The sequence below is a fragment of the Lathamus discolor genome, chromosome 24 (genome assembly GCF_037157495.1).
Source record: "Lathamus discolor isolate bLatDis1 chromosome 24, bLatDis1.hap1, whole genome shotgun sequence".
Classification (NCBI taxonomy): Eukaryota; Metazoa; Chordata; class Aves; order Psittaciformes; family Psittacidae; genus Lathamus; species Lathamus discolor.
In genome coordinates, this window is record NC_088907.1 from 2,205,402 (window position 1) to 2,223,416 (window position 18,015).

The window sequence follows — 18,015 nt, forward strand, 5'->3', positions numbered from 1 at the left end:
TCCTGCCCCGGCCCTGGCGCTGCCAAGAGCCAGCGGGAAGCAGCCAGAGCAGAATGTCCCCAGTGGGCCCAGTGTGGCCAGAGCTGCAGGCAGGTCACGGCCGGTGGGGTGTGTGGGGCTGTGCTGTGGGTCACAGAGGGTCCCTGTGCCCCCCGTGCCCCTGGGTGCCGGAGCCGGGCCCCAGCCCCGGCGGCAGCGCCTGGCGCCAGCGCGGCCTCCCTTATCTCGGCGGGAAGTTGGGAGCAGGAAGCCCAGCCCGGCGCGGGATAAGGGTCCCGTTTACATTAACGGCTTTGTTGTGGAGCAGGCTCCCACCCTCGCTCAGTGCCCGTGGGGGGGCCCTGGCCAGGGGGAGGGCTGGGGGGCAGCGGGGACCCCGCTTTGGGTGTCAGTGGGGGCTCAGGTTGTGCCTACGTGGACTGGGGGCTGCCGGGCCCGTGCCCTCCATGGCCCCCCCTCCCCGCCAGGGTCGCTGGGGCCGAGCACCGGTGCCGGCTGCCCCCGGGAGCCAGGTTGGCTCCGGCAGCCCCCATAGCGTGGCCCTGAGCAGGAGCCCACGCGCCTGGCGCCTGCCCCAGCCCCGCGGTGGCTCAGCCCCGGGGCCGGCCGGGACGGGGCGAATCAATGAATGCCCCGACGGGGAGGTCCGGGGGAGGGGAGAACGTCCCCGCACAGGAAAAAGCCCGGGTAGCGGCGGGGCTCGGGCAGAGCGGAGCCGGAGAGCGCGGCCCCGTGCGCAGCCCCGACCCGCGCACCCAGATCTGCTGTGCCGTGAGTGAGACCCTTCCCCAGCCACCCCATCCCCAGAGACCCTGTTCCCAAGGACCCCATCCCCACGGACCCCATCCCAGGGATCTCTTCCTCAGGGACCCCGTCCCAGTCCGGTAGGGGGGGCACACACACAGACCCCTGCCCTCGCCACGGGTGGGCTCCCCTGCCCCGGGGACCGGTTTTGGGGTCACGTCCCTACATGAGCTCTGGGGACACGCGTCCCCCCGGGGCTGCGCTGCGTCCTCGGGGGGCTGTGGGGCCGGGGCAGGGCGGTCGCTGCGGGGACCCGGCGCAGGGTGACGCCTGTCCCCGTCCCGCAGCGGCTCCCATGTTCCGCTCCCGCCGCGCCGCGCTGGTGAGGCGGCTGTGGCGGCAGCGCTGCGCGGCCGCAGGCCCCGAGGACGGCCCTGGGGCGCTCAAGCCGGCGGCTCACGCCCTGTTCAAGAAGCTGAAGGACGAGGAGCTGGAGCTGCTGGTGCAGGCGGTGGAGAGCCGGGGCGCCTGCGAGTCCGGCTGCGTGTGGGCGCCGCGGGGGGAGTCTCGGGGGGGGCCCAAGCAGGCGCTGCCCCCCCAGGTCCTGCTCTGCCGCCTCTACCGCTGGCCGGACCTGCGGCAGCCCCATGAGCTCAAGCACCTCTGCTACTGCGCGGGAGGCCGGGGGGGCTGCGGGGACGCGGCCGCGCTCTGCTGCAACCCGCATCACTTCAGCCGCTTGGCTGTGCCCGGTGAGTGCTGCCCGCGGCCGGGTGCTGCCCGCTGCGGGGGCTCCGGGCTCTGGCGGGGGGCAGGATGCACGTCCCAGCCCTTCATCCCCTTCTCTCCCCCAGAGACCCCGCCGCCCCCCTACTCGAAGGCGTCCTGCGGTCCCTCCTGGCCGGATGAGCCCCCGTTCCCCGGCACCCAGCTCCTGGAGTGCAGCTACGACGGCGGCCACTGGCGCGGTAAGAGGGTCCCGCTGAGCTGAGGGCTGCTTGATCCCCCCCCAGCTTTGCCCCACAGGCAGAGGGACACAACGCAGTGCATCCCCCCCCCCCCCCCGGCTCCGATGGGGCGCACGGAGCCTGGGAACTGGGGAGCGGGGCTGGCAGCCGCTCCCGCTGGGAGGAAAAGGCTCTGGCGCAGGACGAGGGGTTCCTGCCGGGGCCCCCCCACCGCGGCTCCTGTTGTTTCTGGCGCCGCCGGGCTCGGTGCCGGAGGAAGCGCTGCCCGCGGGGACGCACACAATGTGCCTTGACGCACACGGCCGCGGCTCCAGCCTGGCCGCCGGCCACCGGCACCGGCCGCCGGGGCCGCACCTTCCTCACGCACCGGGACCCCCCCTCATCGTGCTCCCGGGAGGCTGCAGCCAGGGACAGGCTGGCCCCGCGCGCTGGCATCAGCGGTGCCCCTGTCGCGGTGCCAGAGCCTGCCCTGGGGCATCCCTGCGGGGCCATGTCCATGCATCCACCCACGGCCAAAGCCCTGGTGTGAGCCATGGGGGCATGGACCCCCCGGACCCTCTCCCCTCGGTCCCTCCAGCCGCACGTGTGTCCACGGGTGCCATGGGTGTCTCTGCCCGATGGTGATGGTGATGCTCTCCTTCCCACCAGACACCAGCCTCTCACGGAGCACCATTAAGGACGGCTGCTGGTGCAAACTGGCTTACTGGGAGCACCGCACCCGCGTGGGCCGCCTCTACGCCGTGCACGAGGCTTCGGTGAACGTGTTCTGCGAGCTGCCGCGGGGCAGCGGCTTCTGCCTGGGGCAGTTACCGGCCGCTCACCGCAGCCGGGCCGTGCGGCGGGCGCGGGGCAAGATCGGCCGGGGGCTGCTGCTGAGCCGGGAGCCGGGGGGGGTGTGGGCCTACAACCGCAGCGAGCACCCCATCTTCGTCAGCTCGCCCACCCTGGGCCCCCCCGGCGCCCGCGGGCTCCCCGTCCTCAAGGTGCTGCCTGGTTACTCGGCCAAGGTGTTCGACTACGAGCGCGTGGGGGGGGCCGGGGGCCGGCGGCTCCCTGGGGAGGGCCCCTGTGACCCCCACAGCGTCCGCATCAGCTTTGCCAAGGGCTGGGGGCCCTGCTACTCCCGGCAGTTCATCACCTCCTGCCCCTGCTGGCTCGAGGTCCTGCTGAACCGGCCGCGCTGAGGGGCTGCGGGGGGGGGGCTGCCAGGGAGACACCCCCAAAGCGGTTTGCAAAGGGGCGCATGAGCTGGGGGGACCCCCCACTGGACCCCAGTCTCTCCCTGCAGTGCGGCTGTCCCGGCCCAGGGCACCCCCTGCTCCAGCCTGGGGGGGGGGGGAGCCGGTGCCTGCAGTGCCTGGCCCCCACTGCCTGGCCCCAGAGCTCCTGTTGGCACAGAGCACTATTTAACCTCTTTCTCTCTTTTTTTATCTTATTTTAATGGTTAAATTTATTTTAATTTATATTATTTTTGTAAAAAAAAAAAGCAAAGCTCCAGGCAGGAGCCCCCCACCCCCGCAGTGCCGCCCCCCCCCCGGGGGTGGGTGGCAACACAGAGTGGGCAGGAACTGGGGGCTGCAGGAGGAGTAGGAAATGGGACAGAGGCAAGAGCAGTGGAGGGGAAGACCGCGGCCATGGCAGGCAGTGGGGGCACATCTGGATGGTGTGGGGCAGGTGAGCACAGCTGGATGGGTGTGGGGCAGGTTGTGGGGCAGCTGAGTGCAGCTGGATGCTGTGGGGCAGGTTGTGGGCATGGTGAGCACAGCTGGATGATGTGAGGCAGGTTGTGGGGCTGGCGAGCACAGATGGATGGGTGTGGGGCAGGTTGTGGGGCAGGTGAGCAAAGCTGGATGGTGTGGGGCAGGTGAGCACAGCTGGATGGGTGGGGGGCAGCTTGTGGGGCAGGTGAGCGCAGCTGGATGGTGTGGGGCAAGTGAGCACAGCTGGATGGGTGTGGGGCAAGTTGTGGGGCTGGTGAGCGCAGCTGGATGGTGTGGGGCAGGTGAGCACAGCTGATGGGTGTGAGGCGGGTGCTGTGTCCTGTCCGGGACATTCCGGTATTTATAACCCAAATAAACGGTGCCACCGGCACCAAAGACCCCTCTCGTGTCCCCGGGCGCGTCCGTGCCGCGCGGGGCCGCGCTCGCCGCCTGCGGGGCTCGGCTCCGGGACCGGCAGTGCCCTCTGCAGGCGGCCGCGCCCGGGCCGCGATGACCGCCCGGTCCTTCCTGCCACGCCGCCGGCCCGGCTGACACGGGCCCGCGGCCCCCGCCCGGCACCGGCCCCTCCGCGACCCGCGGGCAGGAGGTGAGTGCGGGACCCCTGCGGGGCAGCGGGCGGCGGCCCCCGGGGGAACACCGACAGCTCCGGCAGCGGCTGCGGGGAGCGGCGGGGCCGCGGGACGCCGGGGGCGGCGGGGCCGGGAGGGCGGAGCGCGTTTTCCGCTGGTTTCTCCCCTGCTCCCCGCTGCGGGAGCCCCGGGCCCGGCGGGTGGGTGCGGGTCCGGGCAGGGCGGGGATGCAGGGGTGGGGGGGGGTGCGGTGAGGCAGGTGGACACCGGCGGGCGAAGCCGCGTCCCGAGGCGCGGCGGCAGGTGCCCGGTACCGGGCCCTGGCGGGCGGGGAGCTCGGGGGGCAGCCCGGTGATGGATCGGTGCCCCCGGCGCGGCCCGCCCGCCCGGCTGACATAACGTCTGCGCGGGGCGGTGTTTGCCTTGGCAGCCCGCGGCGGCGGCTCCGGCTCCGGCTCCTCACACTTTCCGCCAGCGCCGGGCAGCGGCCGGGCTCTGAGTCAGGAGCAGCCGGGGGGGGGGGGGGGCCGGGGTGAGCCGAGGTGAGCGCCGGGACGGGCCGGGCCGGGCCGGGCCCCGCCGCCTCCCGGGGGCCGGCGGCGGCCAAACAGGTTGCGCGGGGTCCCCGCCCCGGCACCTGCGGAGGGGCCGCTCGGGGGGGGGGGGGGGCCGCTGCCGCCGCGCCCTGCCCAGCGCCGCCGGGAGCGGGGGAGGCCCCGCCGCGCCCCTCGCACCCCGCTGCCCGCGCTCCGTGCCCGGGTCTCCGCCCCCCCCCCCCCCCCCCCCCGCCTCCTCCGGTGCCCGGTTCCTTGTGCCCGGGTCTCCCCGCACACATCCCGGTGCCCGGTTCCCCGCCCCCCGTGCCTGCGGGGCGGAGCGGAGCGGGGCGGGCCGGCAGCGGGGCTCGGCGCCTGGCACCGGGCGAGGCGCCGGGGGGGGCGCCGGTGCTGCCGCCCCCCCGCCAGTCCCGGGGCCGGGCCCGGTGATCGCCGCCGTCCCCCGGCTCTGACTCAGCTCTTCCCATGTCCCCCCCCAGCGCTCCCCGTTCCCGGGGGGGAGCCCGCGTGGCCCCCGCCCTCCCCGGGGGGGGTGTGGCGGAGCTGATGGTCGGCCCCCCCCGCCAATGGGAGGCCGGACCGCCGGCGCGCTGCCCAATGAGCGGAGCGGGGCGGGCGCTTCCTGGAGCCCCGGCGGCAGCGGCGGCGGCGGGGGGGGGGGGCGCGGGCGGGGCGCGGCGGCGGCAGGTGAAGGCGGAGGCGGGGCCGCGGCCCCGGGACCGTCCCGCAGCTCGGGCGGGGCGCGCAGGTGAGCGGCGCGGGTGGGAGCGGAGCGGAGCGGAGCGGCGGGGGCTGCGCGGACAACGACCGACCGGTACCGCTGCCGGTGCGGCGACCGCTTGATCGCAGCCCGGTTGCGGTGAGTCGCGTGCGGCCGGGATGCTGCCGGCGGGGTGCGGAGCTCCTGCCCGCTCCCGGCCGCTGCTCCGCGCTGGAGCCGGGGGTCACGTCGCCCGTGGGGTGGAGGGCGGCCACGCGTAGCGTCTTCCCGGTCCCTCCGGACGGGGCTGCGGGAAACCGGAGACACCGGTCGATCCCCGCCGGCTCCGGTGCTGCCCTTCGGCCGCGGTCCCCCGTGCGCTCACCCCATAGGTGACCGGGTGCTGCCGCCATCCCCCCGCCCTTCCTGGCCCGATGAGCAGCTTGGCTGCATCCCCATGTGCACCGGGCAGCGGCAGCACCGGTGCGGCACGGAGGCAGCTCGGGAGTCAGCCCCACTGCGCCGGTGCCGATAGAGATGGGAGCGGAGGGTGGGTGTCTCCGTGTCCTGGCACCCTGCGCCATGCCGGTGACCTGCCGGGCCTGCTGTGCTGGCAGCGGTGGTGGGTGCCTGGCTGCTGGCCGTTGGTGAAGGACCACCACAGGGGTGCCCACCGGGCCCGGTGCCTTGGTGGCACCCGCCGAGCACCGGTGGACTCTGCCCCGCGCACACAGAGCTGCTGTGCTGGTCCCCCCCCAGCCGGCTGTTTGCCCGAGGCGGGGTGCGGTATTTACCCTCCTGCTGCGGCCCACGCCGGTGCAGAGCCACCGTCTTGGGCCACGGCCGCCCTTGACCCAGGGTGGCTTTCGCCAGGCGAGTGGACTCAGTGCCAGGTTTGACCTGGGGTGAGCCTTGGTGTGTCTGTGTCCCCGCCATAGCCAGGCTGGGGTGTGGGGACGGGGCTGGGGTGCCCTGGCACTGGCACACGGCAGCTGCTGGCAACTCGAGGCCGCGGTGGTGATGCCGGTGCTGAGCGCCAAGGGAGGGGTTTGGCTCAGGAACTTGAAGCGGGTGCGTGGAGAAGGGGAAGCTGTGGGGCAGGGGAGGGTGTGGGGCGTCGGGGCTGGGGTGCCCTCACTGAGGACAGGGACGCAGAGCGGGTGAACGGGCACATGGAGGTGACCGGGGGGGACGGGACGGGACATCAATGGCGGGTCCTGGGGGCCCCCCGAGACCCCCGGCCCGGGCCTGGGCCCAGGCCCGGGGTGGCAGGGCCGTGGTGCTGAGCCCGAGGCCGCGGCAGCGCGGCTCTGCCAGCTGGTGCCGTGCACCCTCGGTGCACACGTGGCACGAGCACGACGGGCCCGGGCATGGCGGGGGGGGGCCCCGCGGGCGCAGCGAGGGGTGCGGGGCCAGCAGGGCCCCCCGCTCCCCGGCCCTCGAGGGGCGGCCGCTGCCCCGTGCGCGGAGCAGGAACTTCTCCTCCGGGGCGGGCGGGGGATGATGAAACCGCGGAGAAATCTCTCCTGGCAGCGCGGCCGCTGGCGGGAGCCCCCGGGAGCCGGCGCTCCCCCTGCGCCGCCGCCGCCTTCCCGTGGTAACCCCACCGCGGGAGCTGCCGGGGGGAGCCCGCCCCGTCTGGACGGGGGTGTTGGCGCCCGCCCGGCTCCCCGCGTCCCCGCCGTGCCCCGGGAGCTGCTTGTCCACACCCCAACGAGCCCCGGGGCAAGCGGAGGACCCGGCGAGGGGCTGGGCTGGGACCCGTCCGACTCGCTTCGTGCCAGGGAGATGACGCTCGGGTGGCCGCGCAGGCAGCGGGGGAGGCAGCCGGTGCCGGTGACCTTCAGCGCGGCCGGTGCGTGGCCGTGCCCCGTGCCCGCGGATGGATGGGCAGTTCGGGTGGTCGCTGGCCGGGGGGCCCCGGCACCCCTGGCGCCGGTGGCGTGGGTCGGCGGGGGGCCGTGTGCGGGCTGGGGGACAAGCCATGGCGAGGGAAAATGAAAGCAGGTGATGCGGAAGGAGAAGTAGGTCAGGCGAGCGCTGGCCTCTCCCGGCAGCCTTGGCTGCGCTGCGAGCTCTGCTCTGCCCCGGCTGTCCCTGCCATGGCCCCAGGCCCCATAGGCAGCGGCCGGACGGGGCGGTGAGTAAGGGTCCTGGCACCGCGTGCTGGGTCCAGGGCAGGATGGGTGCCAGCGCTGCCTGCCCTGGATGCTGGCCACTGGTGGGCTGGGGAGCGTGGCCGCGCTGGCTGGCACACGGTGGCACCCCGGCAGGTTTGCTTCAGTTCCCCTCTCATGGGTATCGCCGGGGGCTGCGGTGAAGATGGGCAGGAGGATGCTCCTCTTCTGTCCCAAGAAGGGGAGGGGAAGGGGATTCCCCTCTCGTCTGGGCTGTGCCGAGTGAGCCAGCGCGGTGGGGACAAACATCCTGGCGGGGCTCGGGGCTCGGGGCAGCCCCATGTGCCGCAGTGGGGCTCCACGTCCGCCTGCCCCCGGCTTCGCCCTCGCCACGGCACAGGGCTGGCCATGGTCCTGCTCGCGGTGCTGCGTGGGTCGAGCTGTGTCGGGCACAGCCCCGCTGGCAGTGCTACGTGGGCTCGGGGGGGATTAGAGCCGCCTTCCCCCCCCCCCCCCGCACTCCCCTGGGATCAGCCGTGGGCAGCGGGAGCTGGCAGCAGGCAGCGCTCTGGGGGCGGAAGCCGGGCTATTTCGAGGGGTGTGGAGGGGGGGCTGTGGGTTGGCACTGTCCTTGCCGGGTGACCCCACCGGGACCAGCGCCGCCACGGAGCCGGGATGGAGCCCGAGGACCCGGCCGCTGCCGGCTGCCAGCGCTCATCCGCCGGGTGCTGCCAGAACAGGGACCCCCCGGTGGGGAGGAGATGCCGCCGGCTTGGGGCCACCCCCGGGGCTGTGCGGCGCGGAGGAACTGGGGGCCTGGCTGCTCTCCAAGGGGCTCCCGTGACCGTGCGCTGCAGGGAGAGCCCCAGAGCCGCCTCACCCTGGGGTCGGTGCATGGGACCCGCCGCGGGCAGCGCTGCCGGTCCCAGGCTGGGAGCTCAGCCTCGTCCCGCCGCCACCGCGGGCAGAGCCTTGCTCCATCCCGGTGAGGTCCTGGCCAGGCTGGGCTGTGCGAGCCGGGGTCTGTCTCCACCAGGCCCCTCTTGCTGCTGTCAGGGGTAGGCTGGGCACCGGCTGGGCACTGGACACCTCCTGCCTCGACTGCAGCCCTGGCTACTGGGGCACCTTGAGTGGGTTTCAGCCTACGCTGTGGTGATCAAACATGGGGTTTGCTATTGACCATCTCCTTCCTGTTTCCCCTGTCACCAAGTTCCATTTCAAGAACCCCTTCCTTCCTTGCTTCCTTCCTTCTTTCCTTGCTTCCTTCCTTCTTTCCTTGCTTCCTTACCCCTGCCTGCTCCTGTCTGTAGGCCCAACAGCAAGCAGCTGGGGGCAGCCCGTGTCTGGCCTTGCATGGCTTCTCGCAGTGGGTGATGCTCGCAGCAGGGAGCCCATGGGTGACCCTCCGAGGCCACATGCCCTTGGTCATTTCTGTCCTGGCAACCCATGGGTGAGCAGGTGGCTGTAGGACCCGCTGTCCTGGCAGGTTGGAATTTCCCATGTCAGAATGTGGTGCAGGGGATGGGGATGCCCATGGCTGAACAGCATCCTACTGTCAGGAGTGGGGCTGGTGCCATGTAGGAGCTAGGATGCTGCTGGAGCCCGTGTCCCATCAGTGGTGACAGTGGTCAGGGTGCCTCTGGCCAAGGCAGGGGCTGAGTGTGGAGGAGCATGGGTGAAGGTCAGCCCATCCTCCCCAGGGGCCAGCACCTCCACTGCCTGGTCCCTTACGGGTGGGCACCACTCGGTGCCCCCCAGCCGGGGCAAGCAGCAGTTTGTGGTCGGCGCATGGGCGGTTGCAACACCCCCAGGGTGGGGGGGCCATGGTGAGTCACCCAGCGGGGCCTGGCCACCAGCGGGAACCCTGAGTCAGGCTGCGTGCCCATGCCGTGCCCATCCGTGCCCCTCCCTGCCCGCCTCGCCCACCTTATCTCCCGCCCTTAGCACCAGGCACACCTCGCCGGGGGGGCTGGCGCCGTTCCCCTCCTTTATGGGGAGCAAAGGGCAGGCAGAGGGTTGGCAGCGGGGTGCTGCATCCCTCCCCTTCGTCCCTCCTGGGATGCTGCCCCTGGGCTGTGTTCCCCGATGGGGCCTTCAGGCATCGTGGACGTGTGATGGGCAAGGCTGCAGCATCCTTGCTCCCAGGCCCCATGCTGCCTGCACCACGGCTGCCTGCACCAGCGCTGCTCCATGGCCACACGGTGTCTGCACTCCCTGCCTCACGCTGACCTGCAGCATCGCAGCCTGTGAACGCCAGTGACAGGGGACGAGCTGCCCTGCATGGGTGATGTGCGGTCACGGGCAGTGCCCCTCTGCCATCCCCTGTGCCCGCTCGTGTGGTCGGGCTCTTGCACAACCCGGCTCCTTCCACAAGCGTTGCTGGGTCTGGAGGCCCCCTCCCTGCCCGCTGCAGGGCTCTTCCCCTTTCTGGGGGGCAGCCCCACAGCAGGGCCCTGGCATGGCGCTGGCCATGCTGGTGTGGGTGGCCAGGGCGGATTCTGGATGCTGGCGGTGGGGTGTGGGGAGTGCTCCCTGTGCTGCTAATTGCTGTTTAGCTGGGGACGCAGAGGGTGTAATTACGGGGGGGGGATTGCGTGAACCTGCAGCCGGCCCCTGGGGGCTGTGGGGGCACGAGGGGCCCACGGGTGCCCTGGCACAGGAGGCCAAGCAGGACCCGAATCCCCCCTCCCCACGGTCACAGCATCCCCTGTGGGACTGCGGGGACCTGCTCCGGGGGCAGAGCAGGACGTGCATCGGCAGGACTGGGGGGCGGCTCCGGGGCTCGCTGGGCAGGCCCCGGCACGCCGGACCAAGCCCAGCCCTGTGGTGGCAGCCCCGCTCCCGCCAAGCGCAGGCGCCCTCCCGGCTTGGCCGGGCCGGCCGCGGCCATCGGCCAGCACCCAGCGCCCAGCGCCCTGCCTTGGGGCGGAGGGAGGGCCGGAGCTCATCGACGCCTCGGTGTGGGGGGCCTGGGCAGGCGTCGGGGCGGCGATGCCGGTGGCAGGGAGGGGATGCTCGAGGCACGAGGTGCCGGTGCTCCCGGTGCTGGGGCTTTCCTCCTGTGGGAAGGGGCCCGGGGATGCCCCCTGCCCGGTTCCGGGTTGGCGCCCCACGGTGCGGCACCGGCCGCGAAGGGTTAATGCCGTGTGTGTTCTGGGAAGCGGGGCTGGGAGGTGCGTGACCCGGGGTGTGGGCGTCGACTCCTTTTGAGGTGGGATCCTGCGCTCAAGTGCAGCGGGGAGCGGGGCCAAGTTCACACAGCACCCTGCCTTCCCCTCCCTGCCGCTCGCGCCGCCAGCCCGGCCGCGGCGCGGTGCCGAGCCCCGCCGGGACCCCTGCCAGGTGAGCCCTGTGCCCACCCGGCACCACCGGACAGCGTGGTCACAAAGGTGCTGGGGCGGTGGGGACACGGTGTGGTACCACCGGCAGCGGGGAGGGCCGGGCAGAGCTGCCTTGGCACCGGTAGGAGGCTGCCGGGATGCTGGCGTCGCCTGCACCCTGCACCGCCCTCGCTGCCGGTGGGACGGGATGGGAAGGGATGGATGGCGAGGTCCAGGTCACCGCGGCCCGGCAGAGCAGGGCCCACACCTTGCGGTGGCGATGCCAGGAACTGGATGCGCCTGGGGTGGGCGGTGGGGATGGCAGCGGGAGGGGGCTGTGGTGCTGGGTTGGGGCCATGGTGCCAACGTGGAGCCGGTGGGCAGGGAGCTGGTGTGGGAGCTCGGCTGGGCTGGTCCCTGCTGCAGGTGCTGGCACTGTGGCTGCTGCCCTTGCCCAGCCTCCACCCCGGTATCCTGGCACCGGGCCGCAGGAGCTGGGCCGTGGCACTCAGACCCCTCCTCGGTGCCCATGGAGGCCGTGCCCACGCAGCGCTGGTGGTGCCAGGGGCCTGGAAGCTGCCAGGGTGGCACCGTGGGCACGAGGAGCATGGCGGCAGCAGGGGTCTGGGTTGGTGCCATGGGGCCGGGGGCTCTGTTTATCCTCTTCTCTCTTCAAAGCATTTCCTTTCGTCTCCGCTCGCTGTTTTCTTCTTTCTTCTAAGAGCCGTTTGCTTCCCCTGGCACCTTCCCTCCAGCACCGGCACCCACACGGACCCTGGCATTTGCCCACCATGGGGCCACCAGCCCAGCCGGACCCCAGCCTGCTGCTGGGTGGGCAGAGGGGGTGCGCCGCCCCTCGCCGTGCTCCACCCCCCTACCCCAAGGCAGCCTGCACCAGCACCACTGCTGCTCCCCACTGGCTTCAGGCAGGACGGGGGGGCCGAGGCAGGGGGGATGCGGGTCCCAGACCCTTTCCTGGCTCCCAAAGTACGCAGGGGCCGCTGTGGGACGAGGGGCAGGGGCCGGGGACGGGTCCATGGCTGGCGCTGCGCTCCCCTTCCTGGGTGACTCATTCTCCCCAGTGCGGCTGTGAAGTCCCTCGACAGCGTTTGTGACTCCTGTGACTGAAAGCGCTCTGCAGCGTGCAGGGTGGGGGCTGTGCTCACTGGGACCCCTTCCCCATGGGGGAGCAGATGTGGGGAGCCCCAGGCACCCCCTTCCACCCCACATCCCCCACCATCCCCAGCCAAAGCTGGTGGCAAGGGCTGGCATGCAGAGTGTCATCCTGGCTCGGCAGCATGGGATGGAGCCAGTTCTCACACAGGGTGGGTGCTTCAGGGCCAGACCCCCACCCTGCTGCGTGCAGCTGTGCCGGGGCAGCCAGACCCCCATGACATGGGGAGCTGGCAGGTGAATTGGGCTGGCCATGGTCGTGCCAGGCAGCGCGATGTCAGGGTGACCTGGGCAGGCATTGTTCCTGCTGCCGCCCGCCCCGGCACAAGAACCGGCTCTGCGTGGGGAGTGACCCCCCCTTTCCTCGGCCCTGTGTGGCTGCCGCAGCCGAGATGGGCCCAGCCGCAGGCATTGACGTAACCAAGACAGTGCCGGTGCAGCAGGGGCCTGGGCATCACCGCCAGCCCCCTCCCTGGCCCATGCCTCCTGCACCATCGGCTCCAGCGCAGCGCCGGGGGCCAGGGGTTTCTCTGGCAGCCTCACACCTCGTCCCCCCCCCATTTCCTTATCGCCGCTGTGATCTCCTCGATGGCAGCACCCGCTCAGCATGTGACTTCTCCAGCGGGGAGGATGCGCGGGGGGTGGGGGTGTCGGCGAAGGAGGCGGTTTGGGGCGATGGAAAATCCCCCTCCTGCCACCGCCTCGCCCCCGCCCTGCGCCAGCCCCGTGCCCTTGTCCACGGCCCCACGGCCACATCCGGCCCCACGGCTGTGCACGGGGGTCCCAGCTCCTCGCTGGGCTGTGCTGGGCCTGCATCATGGCGGGTTCTGTGGCACCGGCAGGGCTCAGGCTGCTCCCACCTGCACGGTGACAAGGTGAGGCCGGTGGCTGTGCCCATCCTGTGGGTGTGGATGGGGTTTAGGCTGCGGTGCTGGGCTCAGGGACCCCCAGGTGTGGGAGCCCCAAGGTGGGCACATGCTGGTGGCACCATCATCCCCGTGCCATGAGTCTCATGGGGCTGAGGGTGCTGTGGGGGAGCAGGGGATCCATCCTGCTGCTGTTGGCATTTTAGCTGGAGGGGGAGATGGATGCCACCCATCATGGGACCCGTCACCTGCAACCACCTTTGGGGTCCGCTGTGCTCGGGGCCACCCTCATGGGCAACGTCCCCATCGTCCCCCTCCATTGCCCCAGGCATGTCTCAGGGCGCTCACCTCCCCTGATCCTGCCCCCGCTGCTAATCCTGCCTAATCCCACCGGGGGCTGTCGCTGCCTGTTGGCTCCCAGGGCCCTGATGGTTTAATCACCCCTAATCCGCTCGCCCCCGCCGCAGCAGGGACCCCGGCCGGCGGCACCACGGGCTCCTGCCAGGCGCTGGGGCAGCCGTGGAGCGCCTGGCGCCAGCGCCCGCAGCCCGGGCGGTCGGCGCTGCCCGGCTCCCAGTTTCAGGGGCGGCTGCCGCCTGCCCTGCCGGTCGGGCCTGCTCGGCAGCGGCTGGGGCGGCTTCGCAGCCGGTTGCTCCGGGGCCGTTCCCAGCCGCCTGCCGAGGCAGCCCCAGCTGGCGGCCGCCCAAGCGCAGGGAGCGGCCGGCGCGGGGATGGGCCCCTGTGCCGGGGGCCGCGGCCGCGCCGCCCCTCCGCGGGCAAGAGGGGGCACGTCCCCAGCGCCCGCCGGCGGCACCGAGCGGCTTGGCGAGGCCGGCGCAGCGCGGCGGGGCTCGGGTGGGTCTGGTGCGGCGATGTCCACTCCTGCATCGGCTCCGCGTGACACGGCACGGAGCTGGCAGCGCCCAGAGCCAGGCATGGGGCTGTGTGCCTGCCTCTGCCTTCGCCAGGGTGCAGGCAGGACAGACCTGCAGCCCCGGTGTCACCCAGCAGCCCTGGTGTCACCCAGCGCTTCTGGTGTCACCAGCAGCCCCGCCGTCTGGGCAACAGAGCAGGTATCACCCCCCAGCCCCAGTGTCACCCAGCAGCACCAGGCAGCAGGGAGGGCATTCCCCACGACGAGGCACAGCATTGCAGGCCAGGTTGCAGCACTGGGGCCACTGCTGTTGCCTTTACGCTGCCTGTGGGACGGGGATATCGGGCTCTCCCTTCCCGCGGACTCCATCGCCTGCTTGCACCGGCTCCATGGGGATGCTGCACGTTCCCAGTGCGGCTCCATGGGGTCCCCAGTGCCAGTGCCGGCGGTGCCAGGTTTGTGGCTGAGGCCAAGCCCTGCCAGCGCAGCGTGGGAAAGGCCGGGCTGGCGCAGGCAGGGCTTGGCTGGGCGAGGAGCGGCCCCAGGCTGGGGCAAAGCAGGAGGAAAAGGGGCCCGGCCCCCACCGGGAGCGGGGGCAGGAGCTGGCGGCGCGGGTGCTGATCCTAATCTGTGGTGGCAGGAAGCGTGGTCCCCGTTCCCAGCCCGGCCAGGCTCCTCTTCCCGGCACTCGCCACCCACCCGTGCGGTGCCAGCGAGGCCGCGCTCCCAGCACGGTGCTGCCGGGAGCCGGTGGCTGCGCCGTGGCCGTGCCGGGGGGCCGCGGGTGGGTGGGCTGGCACAGGAAGCGCCGCGCCCGGGCGCCCGCTCAAAGGCACCACGCTGAGATTTCCCCCTTTGCTGTGGTGGCGCGGGGGGGAGCGCGGGCACCCGGTGCTGCCGGCGGAGGAAGCGTGTGGGGGGCTGCGGTGGGGGCCCTGCACCCACCAGCCTTGGTATGGGCTGGGGGGGGGGGTTGAGGGCAGCCCCCAGAGCCCCACAACCTGCCCGGCTTCGGTGTCCCTCGTGCCACCGCCACCAAGCCCCGAGCAATGGAGGTTTCTTCACACCCTGGCTTTGCGGTGGAGCCAATGCTTCCACTGTGGCGGCGTTTCCTCTGAGCGCTGTCTCTCGGCCGGTCCCCGCGCTGGTCAGTGAGCATCCCCGTCCTTCCCACAGGTGAGGATGATGGCCAGCCCGGAGGATGACCTCATCGGCATCCCCTTCCCCGAGCACAGCAGCGAGCTGCTGAGCTGCCTGAATGAGCAGCGGCAGATGGGGCTGCTCTGCGATGTCACCATCAAGACGCAGGGGCTGGAGTATCGCACCCACCGCGCCGTCCTGGCTGCCTCCAGCCGCTACTTCAAGAAGCTCTTTGCTGGGCCGGGGCCGGGGCAGGAGGTCTGCGAGCTGGACTTTGTCGGGCCGGAGGCGCTGGGCGCACTGCTGGAGTTCGCCTACACGGCCACGCTCACCATCAGCAGCGCCAACATGGGCGAGGTGCTGCGCGCCGCGCGGCTGCTGGAGATCCCCTGCGTGATCGCCGCCTGCGTGGAGATCCTGCAGGGCAGCGGCATGGAGGCTCCCGGCCCCGACGACGGCGACTGCGAGCGCGCCCGCCAGTACCTGGAGGCTTTCGCCGCGCTGCCCGAGGGTGAGCTCCTGGCCCCGCCGCCCTCGCGCCCCACCGCGCGCCGCAGCAAGAAGACCCGCAAATTCCTGCAGACCCGCGGCGCCCAGCTCAACAACCACGCCGAGGAGCCACCCGCAGAGGCCGAAGGCTGCAGCAGCCCCCAGCCGCCCCCCCAGCCGCCCTCGCCCCCTCTGCCTGAGGGGCTGCCTCTGTCCTACGACAGCTTCGAGCTGCCTGAGGAGGAGGAGCTGCCCCCGCATCCCTTCCCCTTCCCCTACCAGCCTCCCCTGTCCCCCGAGGAGGCCGCCTCTGACGAGGACGCCATTGACCCCGACCTGATGGCGTACCTGAGCTCGCTGCACCACGAGTCGCTGGCGCCGGGGCTGGATACGCCCGACAAGCTGGTGCGGAAGCGCCGCTCGCAGATGCCCCAGGAGTGCCCCGTCTGCCACAAGGTCATCCACGGCGCCGGCAAGCTGCCCCGCCACATGCGCACGCACACGGGGGAGAAGCCCTTCGCCTGCCAGGTCTGCGGGGTCCGCTTCACAAGGTGGGTGCAGCCTGACGGGTACCCGACAGCATCCCCCATGGCACCTCCCCTGCAGCCAGGCACGGGGCAGCGCAGGTCCTTGGGGTCTTCTGCACTCCTGGAGTGCTGCTGGAAGCATTAGAATGAAGGCACAGACACTGGGTGCCCCATCCCTGGCAGTGTTCAAGGCCAGGTTGGATTTGGCTTGGTGCAAGCTGCTCTAGTGGAAGGTGTCCCTGCCCATAGCATGGGGTTGGGACTGGATGACCCTTAAGGTCCCTTTCAACACAAAACTATTCCATGGTTCCATGACCTTCCCTGCCTGCCACCCAGGCCAGCATCCCCTACCTGTACCTGGCTACATCTCTAGCACAGGAAAACCAGGGACCCATTGGCCACCACCAACATTGCCCCCTGCCCCACCAGAGCCCTGCATTCTGCAGAGCATCCCTGCCATGCATCCCATCCCTGCCATGGGTCTGCCAGCACCACCCCCCTGCAGCCGGGTGGCTGCTGCCGAGGGCTGCCGGCTGCCCCGTGCCCATGTTTGCCTGTATTCCCCCCTCCAGGAACGACAAGTTGAAGATCCACATGCGCAAGCACACGGGCGAGCGACCCTACTCCTGCCAGCACTGCAGCGCCCGCTTCCTGCACAGCTACGACCTGAAGAACCACATGCACCTGCACACGGGCGCCCGGCCCTACGAGTGCTACCTCTGCCACAAGGCCTTCGCCAAGGACGACCACCTCCAGCGGCACCTCAAGGGCCAGAACTGCCTCGAGGTGCGGACCCGGCGCCGCCGCCGCGAGGAGCCGCCGCCGACACCGGCGGGTCCCCCCGGCCTCGACCTGTCCAACGGGCGGCTGGAGGGGCTGCGCCTCTCCCTCGCCCGCTACTGGGGTCCGGGAAGGATCAAGGAGGAGGAAGAGGAGCCGGAGGGTGAGGAAGGGCCGCAGCCGGACGGCGCCGTGAAGGTGGAGACGGCGTAGGGCGGCTGCGGCGGCGGGTGCTGTGCCGAGCCGAGCCGCGCCGTGCCCGCCGCGGGTTCTGTTCCCGTTTCTCCCGTCACGGTTCATTCCCAGTTATGCAAAGGGGGAAACTCCCCCCTGGCTGATTTGCACAATGGGGGGGGGGGGTTCCCCGCTGCCTTCCCCCCCACCGCCGGACATGGGACCCCCCTCCCCCGGGGGTCTGCGAGGAGTGGTGGGGAGGCAAAGCGGGACCGGGGTGACCCCCCCAAACCTCCGGGGACAAAACCCCCTCAGCATCAGCGGGGCCGGGACCGGGAGGGGGCCCCCACGGACCGACCCCTCCGCCCCCCAACCGGGGAGCGCTCCCCCTGGCGGCCCCGCCCCGCGCTGCGCATCGCTTGTCCCCCCCCTCCCCGCCCCGAGCAGCCCCTCCCCGGCGAGCCCCCCCTCGCCCCTGCACTCCCGGCTGCTTTCTCTTGGTTGCACTATTCGGGTGAGCCCGCCCGGGTGCGGGGCAGCCCCGGCCCCCACCCGACTCCCCCCACCCCCTATAAACCACCGCGGCCCTGTGGGACCCCCCCCCCCCCGGGTGGCCGGACCCCAGCGGCCACTCCTCTGCCCTTTGCACATGCCCTCCCCCTCGGGCGCATCCCCCCCGGGGGGGACCAGGGGACCGGCACTATTTGCCTAAAATAAGAGTTTATCTATATTTAAAAAAGTGATGTAATATATTCCCCCCCCCCCTCCACCCCCTCCCGGCCCCTCCGCTGCTGCCGCCAGCGCTGCCCGGCCCCCACCTCTGTCCCTTGCCATGGGGTGCCGGGAGGGGTGATGGGGACGCGGGGCTCTGCCCCCGTCATGGCTTTAAAGTGCCTTATGGTGAACTTGAATCTTTCGGCTACTTGAACCTCTTTGGTGTCAGGAACCAAACGAATAATCGGCGGGCGGCCCCCCCCCCCCCGCCCCGCCGCGTCGCCTCTGTCTGTCTGTCTGTCTGTTTGTGTTTTGGTTTTTTTTAAACGAAGGCTGCTTGGTAATAAACGGAGAAGCAGGGACCCCCCCTCGCCCGTGTCCTTCCATCCAGCACCGGTGTCTGTCCGTCCCACGGCCCCTCTCCAAGCAGCTCCACTCAGGTCTGGGGCGGGGGGGCGCGGTGAGCAGGGCTGGGCAGAGTAGGGATGGGGACGGGGATGGGCACATTGAAGGGCTTGGGGGCACCGTGGGGCAGGCGGCTCTGTGGGAGTGGAGAAGGGGGCCCCACGCGGTCGGAACGGC

General features: G+C 71.7%; 4 protein-coding genes across 8 annotated transcripts; 2 read left to right on the forward strand and 2 right to left on the reverse strand.

Moving 5' to 3' along the window:
• The first annotated feature begins 405 nt into the window (after positions 1 to 405).
• On the forward strand, positions 406 to 3,812 carry LOC136003898 (mothers against decapentaplegic homolog 6-like). Of its 2 annotated transcripts, XM_065659893.1 has the most exons (4): positions 408 to 771; positions 1,092 to 1,496; positions 1,599 to 1,712; positions 2,361 to 3,812. In XM_065659893.1, the coding sequence occupies exons 1-4, from the start codon at positions 447 to 449 to the stop codon at positions 2,894 to 2,896; spliced, it is 1,380 nt and encodes a 459-aa protein (XP_065515965.1). In that variant the 5' UTR covers positions 408 to 446; the 3' UTR covers positions 2,897 to 3,812. The 2 variants fall into 2 exon arrangements, with proteins under 2 accessions (XP_065515964.1, XP_065515965.1); XM_065659892.1 differs by having other exon boundaries at positions 406 to 771; positions 1,092 to 1,712.
• On the reverse strand, positions 3,774 to 7,245 carry LOC136003886 (basic proline-rich protein-like). Its single transcript, XM_065659869.1, has 4 exons — positions 6,398 to 7,245; positions 5,645 to 6,349; positions 4,640 to 5,566; positions 3,774 to 4,497 (listed from the first exon to the last, which is right to left on the reverse strand). Exons 1-4 carry the CDS (start codon positions 7,243 to 7,245, stop codon positions 3,774 to 3,776), a joined length of 3,204 nt encoding a protein of 1,067 aa, XP_065515941.1.
• On the forward strand, positions 3,920 to 17,806 carry ZBTB7B (zinc finger and BTB domain containing 7B). Of its 4 annotated transcripts, none has more exons than XM_065659895.1 (3): positions 3,920 to 4,019; positions 14,786 to 15,789; positions 16,338 to 17,806. In XM_065659895.1, exons 2-3 carry the CDS (start codon positions 14,792 to 14,794, stop codon positions 16,756 to 16,758), a joined length of 1,419 nt encoding a protein of 472 aa, XP_065515967.1. In that variant the 5' UTR covers positions 3,920 to 4,019; positions 14,786 to 14,791; the 3' UTR covers positions 16,759 to 17,806. The 4 variants fall into 4 exon arrangements, with proteins under 4 accessions (XP_065515967.1, XP_065515966.1, XP_065515968.1 ...); XM_065659894.1 differs by lacking the exon at positions 3,920 to 4,019 and adding an exon at positions 5,230 to 5,307; XM_065659896.1 differs by lacking the exon at positions 3,920 to 4,019 and adding an exon at positions 5,338 to 5,418.
• LOC136003887 (basic proline-rich protein-like) lies at positions 9,672 to 11,305 on the reverse strand. Its single transcript, XM_065659870.1, has 3 exons — positions 11,151 to 11,305; positions 10,736 to 10,996; positions 9,672 to 10,542 (listed from the first exon to the last, which is right to left on the reverse strand). The coding sequence occupies exons 1-3, from the start codon at positions 11,303 to 11,305 to the stop codon at positions 9,672 to 9,674; spliced, it is 1,287 nt and encodes a 428-aa protein (XP_065515942.1).
• Positions 17,807 to 18,015: the final 209 nt, after the last annotated feature.